At 37.6% G+C, this 12,050-nt stretch overlaps 1 protein-coding gene across 1 annotated transcript in view; it reads left to right on the top strand.

Moving 5' to 3' along the window:
• The window catches only part of heatr1 (HEAT repeat containing 1), a 48,778-nt gene extending 37,768 nt beyond the window's left edge, over positions 1 to 11,010 (top strand). Inside the window, 10 exon segments of the mRNA XM_048171589.1 lie at positions 499 to 535; positions 537 to 650; positions 772 to 930; positions 2,614 to 2,748; positions 2,835 to 2,939; positions 6,540 to 6,708; positions 6,936 to 7,114; positions 8,112 to 8,270; positions 10,225 to 10,333; positions 10,526 to 11,010. Coding sequence (XP_048027546.1) covers positions 499 to 535; positions 537 to 650; positions 772 to 930; positions 2,614 to 2,748; positions 2,835 to 2,939; positions 6,540 to 6,708; positions 6,936 to 7,114; positions 8,112 to 8,270; positions 10,225 to 10,333; positions 10,526 to 10,614 — 1,255 coding nt within the window. The 3' untranslated portion in view covers positions 10,615 to 11,010.
• Positions 11,011 to 12,050: the final 1,040 nt, after the last annotated feature.

Genomic DNA, 12,050 nt, shown 5'->3' with positions numbered 1-12,050 from the left:
ATTCGTTCAAGAATCGAACATCACTACTATACTCTCAGCTCACACATGCACCTTTTTACACTAATCAGTTGGTCCACAAGGTGGCAACACTGACCGAGGTTATTGTTTCACAGTTGTAAAACTGAAGAGACACAACAACAAACAACTCCTCAAAAAATAACAACAGCAAACTCCTGCACAGACGAACGCTTGAAGGGGGTTAAGAGATTCCCACAATTCTAGTTTAAAGAGTTTAAAATGACATTTTTTATCAGTCATAACCTTCTGGAGAGAAATAGTGCTGACACTGGACAAAAATGAAACGTTCAGTATTGGTGCAGGCTATCAAAAGAAATTTACTTTGAAAGGCTGTGTGTTTGGCTGTACGCATACGCTAAGCATTCACTTCAAAACTGAAGTATATTTTGAGCTTTAAATCACTAGGTGTGAGAATGATACTGTTTTTAAAACATACTGGAAGTGAATGATCTTCATGACTTGTATATGTTGTGTGTTCAGGCTGATGCCTGCAGTATTGTTCACTCTTAATGAGAGGAAAGGACCTGCTGAACAATGAAATCTACCTGCTGAGTGCCGTCACAGCTCTGCAGCGCATATCAGAGACGCTAACACACTTTATCAGCCCTTACCTGAATGACACCATCTCGCAGGTCAGTATCAGAATCACTTTCTTACTTCAAAGACATACCTTTAGAGTAGCTTATGTGATTCAAATAAATTGTATTTATAAGGTTCTTATTTGAAACATCTCATTTTTTCCTGGTGTTCTAGGTCGCCCGCTTAACTCTGCTAGCTGAGCGACTGACTTCTTGCCCTCAGCTGTCTGTACGTCTTGCCTCTCTCAGCTCCACTCTTGCCACAAAGGTGCCTCCCAGGGTCCTCATTCCCACAATCACAAAATGCTACTGCAAAATGGTGGATGTTCATCAGGTAGGATTGGGTGTATTACTGAAATACTGAAGTGTTTGAAACATGCATGAATGGGAGAATAAAATTTAAAGGTCCCGTTCTTCGTGGTCCCATGTTTCAAACTTTAGTTAGTGTGTAATGTTGTTGTTAGAGTATAAATAAAATCTGTAAAATTTTAAAGCTCAAAGTTCAATGCCAAGCGAGATATTTTATTTAACAGAAGTCGCCAACATCGAACGGCCAGTTTGGACTACATCCCTCTACTTCCTTCTTTAATGACGTCACTAAAACAGTTTTTTGACTAACCTCCGCCCACAGGAATACACAAGAGTTGCGTTTGTAGAGTGTGTTTGTCGCCATGTCGTCGAAACGCTGTTATTTTCATCCCGCAGTCCAATCACCGGGTCTGATTCCGACTCAAATTGATAGGGTAAAATTAAAGACATGTTTACAATAACACTGAGTGCGTGCATCTCCACGTTATGGTAAGAGGCGTGACTTTTCCGGGCACGGTGCGCTCAGAGCTGTCGAATCACAACACAGTTGAACCGCTGGCACAATCAGAACTCGTTACGTATTTCTGAAGGATGGGACTTCATAGAACAAGTGAAGTCATCATGTTTTTATGACAGTGGAAACAGCAGGTATACAGATAAGTAAATTATGCTGCCAAAATACTGTCAGTAATGTTTACATCGCGAAACATGAACACGTTATATTGCACAAAAGAGAAAAAAAAAAAAACTTTAATAGCTTTAATAAGGATCAGTATGTTTGATTCATAAGTAAAAACCATGCAATGTCTTACATTTGATTATTCAATTTCTGTAGTATTTTGTACCTGAATGCTTAAACCTACCTGAAAAAAGTTCTTATGAACTTTCTTTCTAAGGGCCTCCCAAAATGTTAAATAAATGTGAGAGCGTGTTATAGGCTATATGCCTATAATATACATGTATATAAGCTGTCAGATATGACAGAGCTACTGCAACACGTAACGTCACAGATGAGTAGCTGAGTATCTCTTCAGCAAGCCAATGCGCAAACTGCCGCAACTGAAACTGATGAAACAAATGAAAGTTGCAGACGCTTAACACACAATCATCTCCATTAAAAGTATTGAGACTAAATAATCTTACCAGCGCTGATGCCACTCTCTCTCCTATTGCTGTCTTTGATCTTCAAATTAGCCGATGAATAAAATGCAGCTCATATTTGTTGCTTTCGTTGATGTGAACTCTGTTAAATTTGCATACAGCACGAGAACTAAAGATTGAGTTTATATTCGTTTTACGGATACGCATTTAAGTGGCCAAGTGTAAATGGAACCGTTTTAACAAATCAGATAGCTATCCGATCAGTAGAAATGCATGAAGTGACCAGGTGTAAACAGGCCCTAAAACTGGCTTTGTAAATTACTGCTTTGTTCTTATTTTAATAACTAAAATAAAATAACAGCTTTTAAAAAAATTGATTTGTTTGGAAAGAAAAAATAAACAAGCTTTCTGCATTTTGCTTTTTTCTGTCGTATGACTATTGCCATACATAATATGGTAAATGTGGTATCCTAATTATAATTAATTTTTTATTTTTTTTTTACAAATTTTCCATAGAATGCTGGAAATTACTGACACAAAATTGCAAAAATGGCAACAAATCCTAGTGTTTCATTCTCAGCTGATTCCCTTCTTTTACCTGTTGCAGAAACGTCTTGGTCCTCTGATGACCATCTTGAAGGAACATATCACTCACATGGAGAAGGACCAACTCAATAACCACCAATCAGAGCTCACTTCCTTTTTCCTGTCTGCTCTTGATTTCCGTGCCCAGCATTGCCAGGTACTGCATATCCCCGTTTCAGTATGTTATTTTTTTTCCCAATAAGTGCATTTCCTCATAATTACCAATATAAATGTATTTAATAGGGAGATCTACAGAAGACTGGTGAAATTGAGGGCAGTGTGATTGACTGTCTGCTAGTGATGGTTATGAAACTTTCAGAAGTCACTTTCAGACCTCTCTTCTTCAAGGTAAGCATCTATTGTTTAGTGCTACAAACTACAGCAAGACTTATACTACTTATATGACTTAAAAATACTAGTTATGGGCTCTTTTGAACCACTGCTTTGAGAATAATTTTGGATTTGGAAACCCATTCAATGTCCTTAGCTTGTTAGTTGACACTAGACAGGAGATATAACATATTACATATTAATTATATTTTTGAAACATACTTCGTATGTTAACATATAACGTATCATAATTACTTCATTAAAAAGTTTATATAAAAATTTACTTTTATGTGCAATTTAAATGTTTTGTGTACAACTCTTTTTGTATGAGTTTTGATTATTTCTAAATATAAAAAGCAATTGAATTTGGACTTTAATATTATTATAATCTACCAACTGACAGGGTTCCCTGCATTGTTAACAGCATTAGTTGATTGTTTTCCTTAACCTCAAAAAATTACGATTGGTTTGAGGTAGGGTTGTCAAAAGTACCAGTACTACGGTACCAAGTCGGTACTGAAATTTAAAAAAATTTGACAATACCAGCATTTCTGTTGTACCGGGTATATTTGGTAACTGCTGATATCAACGGCTGTTTTAAAATGCTCTCGTGTGTATCTGTGTAAGCGCTCAGTGAAGAACATCAAAGGTTTCTATTTATGTGTTTTTAAAGCATTGATCATTGTAGCCAATCACAGACATATCAGTTGAGCATGTGAACACAATGGCCAATAAGAGTCGTTTAAGTTAGTCAGAATCATCTCAGCAATGCTTAAAACACCGGATTTTTCATTTACCGCACGCTTTAGTGTTCTGCACACTCCAGAATCCTTTCATTATTACCAGCAAAGTGTAAACTCGATGTAAATAAGAGATTCATTGTGCACTGTAGACAGCTTTTTTGATTATAGGGGGTTTTCGCAGGAGTGTAGATCTCCGTGAGCAGGCGCTGAACTTAGCTGCAAAGTGATTGACAGCTACAGTGATTATAAAGGGAGTGCTTTTTGCTCGCTTTCTGTTTATAACCCATATACAATTTGAATAAAAGTTTTTTTTAATGCTCCTCAGTACACTGCAAAGTTTCTGGATTTACAACTGTATTTAAATGCGTGATTGAATCCAAAATTGCAATGATTGACAGTGATATAACCATAGCAACAGATGGGACAAAACAATCTGATACTGTATGTCAAAATAGATGTGCATTAAGTAGAGATGCACCGATTGATCGGCCAGGGATCGGAATCGGCCGATTTCCCTCATGATCGGCCCAGATCGGTGATCGGCCGAATCAGTCTCACTTCTTGCCTATCCGTTTTGTTACCAGCGGCACAGGCAATAACGTCAGCTGCGCGATCCCGCTCTCTTCTCTGTCACGGTGAAGTGACACATACCCGCGCGGGCGCCTCCTCTCCAGTGTTGCCAGACGTACGATAATTATCGTATTTGTACGATAATTTTGACCTCTGTACGATGTACGATCAATAATGAAAAAAATCCCATAATGTACGATAATTTCAGTATTTTGTGACACTTCAAATGATGGTCGTTGTAATCGGCTCATTGATCTAGCTGTGTGGATCCTAACGTGAACTTTGTTAGGCACGTCTTCCATCTCATCTCATCTCATCTCATCTCATGTTACGTCTTCTCGGCCAATCATTGTGGAGAATGAATCTCTCTCACGAGCTCAACCCTTTATCCCGATGTGGATACTGTCCACCCTATCCGCCCGAAATAGTATTGAAAATAACTAATGTCACATAGCCTACTATTTAGGATGGATAGTATGCACATTGAAACGCAGGCCAAGTTAACGTTTCTGTCGCGGCGCTTAGGTCAGTTGTTTCCCACTAAGGCACGCGTAATAATTATGTATTGTGGTAATTTACAATTCATGTCAAAAAGTTGTTGGTCTATAGATAAATAGCTGTATTCTGTACGTTTGACTCTCATGTCACCTTTATTTATTTATACAGCTCTTTTTACAATGCAGTGTCAAAGTATAGCTTTACAGAGATAGAGGGAACATAATTTTGGCTGTACAGCATAGGGCTGCACGATTAATTGCACGAGATTGTCATGCGTGTCTCATCAGTAAAGCCGGTTCTGTGATTAGCGGTAAATGTCCATCACCTGCTTTCAAATGGAGTGGCACTTAATATACAGAGCCATAGTTCGCGGACAAGCTACGCAATATCGCGTTCGTAATCGAAAGCGATTCATCTGCGATTATGAACACGATATTGCGTAGCTTGTCCGCGAACTACGGCTCTGTATATTAAGTGCCGCTCCATTTGAAAGCAGGTGATGGACATTTACCGCTAATCACAGAACCGGCTTTACTGACGAGACACGCATGACAAAAGCATGCGATTAATCGTGCAGCCCTAGTACAGCAGCAAAAATAGTGTGATTGTCCAGCTTAAGTTAGTTCAGTATTGATTCTTTCCGTTGTAAAAATCATTAGTTATTAATTTAGTTCATTTACCTATACTAAAAAGTCGTGTACGATAATTTTCTTCCAAATACGATAATTTTGAGCTTCTGGTACGATAATTGTACATTTCCAATTTGGCAACACTGCTCCTCTCTCTCACTCGTCTCATTCGCTCCGGTTAAGTAGTGCTTGTATTGCGCATAAATTTTAGTCATGGTTTCACGCTCACACTGAAAGCGCGCGCACCACTGATCTATATTAGTGAAGCGAACAAGCCACACTCGGTCTCAGAGACAGAAGCCAAACAGACTCACAAGTACCAAAACGAGTAGCATAATGCGCTTAAACTGTCAAATACATACAAAAGTATGTCAAAACCAGCGGCACAGGCAATCTTGGCGAGTATACAGATAAACACAGTCAGTTTTGAATCGTTAAATAGCTGAGAAAGTGAACCCATGTTCAGTGTAACAGTATTGGGTCCGTTGAACACCGTTAAAGGGATAGTTCACCCAAAAATGAAAATTTGATGTTTATCTGCTTACCCCCAGGGCATCCAAGATGTAGGTGACTTTGTTTCTTCAGTAGAACACAAATGATGATTTTTAACTCCAACCGTTGATGTCTGTCAGTCAAATAATGGGAGTGAATGGTCACACAATTTATAAGAGTCAATAAACACGCATAGACAAATCCAAATTAAACCCTGCGGCTCGTGACGACACATTGATGTCTTAAGACACGAAACGATCGGTTTGTGCGAGAAACCGGAACAGTATTTATATCAATTTTTTACCTCTAATACACCACTATGTCCAACTGCGTTTAGCAATCGCTTGGTGAGGTCTGATCGCGCTCTGACAACGACAGTGATGTCTCGCGCTTATACTTCAATGAGCACCAGACATCACTGCCGTTGTCAGAGCGCGATGCGTGATTCTTGAATCAAGAGCTTGAATCAAGAATCAAGAGCTCAGAATTGTATCAATTTGTGAAATCTGTCAATACCCAGCATTTCATCCAAATAAATTGGCTGATTTATGAGTTTTTGACACCTTTTGTAGTAATTGCCAAAAGCTCAGTATGTACTTGTAAGTTACTTTGGATATAAATTGTCTATTAAGAACATTAGAAGTGTAAATGCATGCTGATTGAATCTCCTTTTTACTGTTCTACAGTTGTTTGACTGGTCAAAGATCGATGGTTCTTCTAAAGACCGGCTGTTGACGTTCTACAGACTGGCAGATCGTATCGCAGACAAACTCAAAGGACTGTTTGTATTGTTTGCTGGGCAGCTGGTCAAACCCTTTTCTGATCTGCTGCAGCAGCTCAACATTTCCCACACAGGTAGTCTGCACATATCAATGTTTGTATGGAGTTCCGAATAAACCTGCAATGGATCACCATTAAACCATGCCAACATTTTTTGACATGACCAGATCATGCTAAGAAGAGATTTGGAGTCAAATGTTTTGGATTTTATGTATATAATACTACAGCAATTAACAATTATTAATCTTTCTTTATTTTAAAATGATGTAATTTACTTTGACTTTCACCCCTTCTGTCCATAGACAAACCCTTCTTTGATTCAGATAATAATGATGATTCAGATGATGAAGATAATGTGACAAAGAGCATCCTGCTGCTGCAGTATGTGTTGAATTGCCTTCACAAGATCTTCCTCTATGACACTCAGCGCTTCCTCAGTAAGGAAAGGGCAGATGCTCTGCTGGGCCCCCTGGTGGATCAGGTCAGTATAGCACATAAATCGATTGTGTCAAGAACCACAATCTATTCCCCATTCCTGTGTTATTCCATTGCAATAAGTTATGAATTAAACAACGTTATTGGATAATCTGTTGGCATTTCAAAATTGATTCAAAAATACATACAATTTTCATATGGACAGTGACTTGAATACATCTCATCAATGATGGACCTGTTTTCAGCTTCTGAATTAAAATTCAATTCAATATTTCTGGAGCATCTAGATGGTGTAACTTTCCTGAGATCATTAAAAGGCTGGAATTCTTGAAAAACAAATCTTGAAAATTGGGTTTGTTTTTCTTAAAAAAGTAGTAAGGTAGTAGTTTTTTTTTTTTTTTTTTTTTTTTTTTTTTTTTTTTACAGTAACAAATAGAGGTCAGGGTGGTGTGACCAAGTGTTTCTCAACCCTGTTCCTGGAGGTACACCAAAAAGTACACATTTTGGATGTATTCCCAATCAAACATGCTTGATTTAGCTCATTGGCAGAGATGCCAAGACTTGACAAGGGTCAGGGAAACAACTAAAATATGTACTGTTGCTGTGTCTCAAGGAACGGGGTTGTAAACACTGGTGTAACCAACATGCAGGAACCCATTTTGTTGTCCTGTAGCAAGAAAACCATAAAATTGAAAATTATATCATGGAGAGGATGCCTGTAGATGTTTTGTTTTGTTTTTTTTTGTTTTGTTTTGTTTTGTTTTGTTTTGTTTTGTTTTGTGATAGGACAGGTTCAGGTTGGCAAATGGAATAACCCCAAGAAAAGTTAACATTTTTCATGATTCAAAAATACATATAGATATTTGTTAAAATACTTTTAACTTGGAAAAAATGTTTGGAAACTTAAAAAAAAAAAAAAAAAAAAAAGAAAGATTTTATTACTTTTTACTTTGTTAGATCAAAATTTGTTATTGGTATAAAGGTATTTCCTGTCATTGTGGTGTCTGATTTTTTTTTTTTTTTTTTTATATGCGTGTCTGAAGTTGGAGAACGTGCTAGGAGGAGATGAGATCTACAAGACCCACATTACCAAACATTTGGTGCCTTGTATCGGCCAGTTTGCTATTGCCATGGGAGATGACTCTCAGTGGAAAGTTCTCAATTATCAGATTCTGCTTAAGATGCGTCACAGTTCACCCAAGGTATGTAGATGCTCGAGTATGGTAAACATAAAATACAGACCTCAAGTAATGTGCCAATGTGTGTGTGTGGTACCAGTTTACGAAATCTATAATTAAGACTGTTGTTGTTGTTGTTGTTGTTGTTGTTGTTTTAAACAAAGAAAAAAAAGCAAATTTTGATGATGCGCCAACAGCGGAAACTCTGTATATTTGTGCAGTGAGCACGTCAAAATATCAAATCCGATTTGAAGCTTGTGACAAATGCGCACATCAACCCGATCACTTTATTTAGCGTTTATTTTAATATACATGTATTCATGTAAATGTAGCTACTGATAAAGGAATTACAATTTGATCAAATTTTGATTTTGAAATCAGAGGTTTCCAAAATTAACATTCTGTAAGTGGCAAATTAGAGTAAAAATCGAGATTTGCGAATTTCAGAGTGAAACGCAGCATTGTGTTCATTTTCTTTTTTTATATTTAGTAATATTTCTTTTAGGGCTGGGACAATGGATCTATTCTCGATCGATACAATGAATCTGGATTGATCCTGATATTTCTCAATCAATTTTCAGAATCAATTCTGAGCTTATTTTTAACAGCAGATGGCACTCTAGGCTAGTTTTTAACCGCACACTCAAACGCTCATGAAAAAGACTGCTGGAGAGCGCTCGTGCATTCGGTTGAGTCTTGTAAGTGGTTAAAGGTGCCCAAGAACGTTCTTTCACAAGATGTAATATAAGTCTAAGGTGTCTCCTGAATGTGTCTGTGAAGTTTCAGCTCAAAATACCCCATAGATTTTTTTTAATTAATTTTTTTAACTGCCTATTTTGGGGCATTTTGGCGCCGCCCCCTTAAATCGCGTGCTCCCTGCCACACCAGCTGTCGACTATATTACAGCGCATTTACAAAGTTCACACAGCTAATATAACCCTCAAATGGATCTTTACAAGATGTTCGTCATGCATGCTGTATGCATGCTTCGAATTATGTGAGTAAAGTATTTATTTGGATGTTAAAGTTTTGTTCTGTTGGATGTTAAAGTTTTATTTGAATTTGAGACTGTCCTCCGTGAATACAGTAAGAAACGATGGTAACTTTAACCTCATTTAACAGTACATTAGCAATATGCTAACGAAACTTTTAGAAAGACAATTTACAAATATCAGTAAAAATATCATGCTATCATGGATTATGTCAGTTATTATTGCTCCATCTGCCATTTTTCGCTGTTGTTCTTGCTTACCTAGTCTGATGATTCGGCTGTGTGCAGATCCAGACGTTAACTGGCTGCCCTTGTCTAATGCCTTTTATAATGTTGGGAACATCATGGGCTGGCATTATGCAAATATTGGGGCGTACACCCCGACTGTTACGTAACAGTCGGTGTTATGTTGAGATTCGCCTGTTCTTCGGAGGTCGTTTAAACAAATGAGATTTATATAAGAAGGAGAAAACAATGGGGTTTTGAGACTCACTGTATGTCTTTTCCATGTACTGAACTCTTGTTATTTAACTATGCCAAGGTAAATTCAATTTTGGAATGAAGGGCACCTTTAAATATACGTGCACCTCGGCTCAGAATGCTTTTATGACGCAAGATTTGTAATTCACTTCACCCTTTTTGAATGTGCCATCTGCTTTTAAAAAAACTAAGCTCAGAATCGATTCGAGAGAGAAACACGATACATCTGAAAATATCAGAATCGCTCCAGATTCTTTGCATCCTATCACTCACATGAGATCACAGCAAATGATCCAGTCATTTCTCTATGGACAAAATAAAAGTCCTGCCCTACATTTTTCTTGTTCGAGAAGCCGTTTTACTCTGATTCATGCCAACTTTTAAATGAATACCCCTTAATCTCTGAACTTCAGGCCCTGCTTTATTATGTGGACTGACTCATATTTCACGAAGTTCTTTTTAAATGCAGAAGTGAAAATAAATGTGCATGTTTGCATTTCTGTTCAGGTGCGTTTCTCTGCACTTGTCATGTTGCTGGAGTTGGCAAGCAAGCTGAAGGAGAACTACATGGTTCTTCTGCCAGAGACCATCCCATTCCTGGCTGAGCTCATGGAGGGTAAGAATATCACGTCACTATTTAATCAAATTGGCACACGAGATTTTGTAACAAAAGTACACAGTTTTATCTTTGTTACTGCTTTGAGCTGTGTTTTAAGGACACTTAAGTTTGTCATTTTCACAATGTTTCTTAAATGTTCAGGAATATTCCAGAATTCACAACTGAGTTATTCCTCCTCTTGTTTTTCAGATGAATGTGAGGAAGTTGAGCACCAGGTGCAGAAGGTCATTCATGAAATGGAGAATGTCCTCGGTGAATCACTGCAGAGCTACTTTTAATCCCACGGAGACTTTCACACCATCACAGGCGCTTCTTACACCCTCTGAGTGTGCATTCATTGTTCCTTGCATAATATTTACTGTTGAACTCTTCTTCTAGATCATGCGTCAGTCTGCTCGCCAGTTCCACAGCACACCTTATCACTGACTGGTAGCTTGACCTGTCCTACCTTTGTGCTCATGCATATGCATATGTAAATGTCAAAAAAACAAAAAAAACCACAAATCACTTGATGCTACATGCTTTTTCTAAGGTTATATAAAAATGACACACATGATGTTTAAATGTCTGTTTTTAAAAAGCAATGGTTTTATGGTATTGAATGAAATTTTGTAATGCAAACTAATTCTTTCTCTGGAATCTGAATATCATAAAAAAATTAGTCTGGGAAAATGTGTGCATTTGTGTTTGATTTAAAGTGAAAAAAGCAAATGGGTTCAATGAAAGTTCAGGTTCCAGGTTCAACCATATGCTTGCATTAACAATAGTTTACACATTCAGTATCTGCCATGCATACACATCCAGATCAAAGCTAGCTCTAAGCTGTGGTTCTATCTTTCTGGAACACCTGTTAATATATTATGTGCCTCATAAACTTACATAAAATGCATGATTCTGCATGTTATTGTAAATAGTTGATGTGAAACAAAAAAGAATCCATGACTACAAAATGCCTGGCCAATGTGCACCCAATGCAACTAATGTCATAGCAAATAGTCTTGCTATTTTAAAGGTGCAATGTGTAAAATTTGTGAGTATCTATTGACAGAAATGCAATATAATATACATAACTATGTTTTCAGTGGTGCATAAAGACCTTACATAATGAACCGTTATGTTTTTATTACCTTAGAATGAGCCATTTCTTTCTACATACACCGCGGGTCCCGGCATGTTTCTACAGCAGCCCTAAATGGACAAACACTCTACAGAGCACGTTTAGTCACAATGTTGTTCTTCCTCTAAATCGTTCGTGTTTTTAGAGGCAGCATGCATCGTCGCTACGTTGAATATGCACGACACGAAGTAGTAGTAGTAGTAGTCGTCTGGTATATTAGAAGCAGAGACCGTTCTTTGCTAGAAGTAAGAAGAAACCTCATTGCTTCACACAAGCTACTCTCTGCTCTCAGACGATGACATGTCGGCCAGACGGCCACCATAGCTTCCCCGAAAGGGAGGAGTGAGAAGGGTGTGCGCTCTTAGTTGAAGTTCGCAACCTCACCTCTAAAATTGACACACTACACCTTTAACTGTATATCAATCAGTTATATGCTTTGTCTATTTTCTACTATAATGCAATCTTTTACTTTAGATGAGAAAGAATTAAGATTACTTTTGATCCCTTTTCATAGTCTGTTCAAAGGCAATGGACCACAGACATAATAGTGTGTAATTATAACTAAGAATTTAGTAGTGTGTAGCTAATTAAAATAAA

This window comes from Megalobrama amblycephala, linkage group LG20 (genome assembly GCF_018812025.1).
Source record: "Megalobrama amblycephala isolate DHTTF-2021 linkage group LG20, ASM1881202v1, whole genome shotgun sequence".
NCBI classification, from domain to species: Eukaryota; Metazoa; Chordata; class Actinopteri; order Cypriniformes; family Xenocyprididae; genus Megalobrama; species Megalobrama amblycephala.
This window is presented reverse-complemented; position numbering and strand designations above follow the sequence as displayed.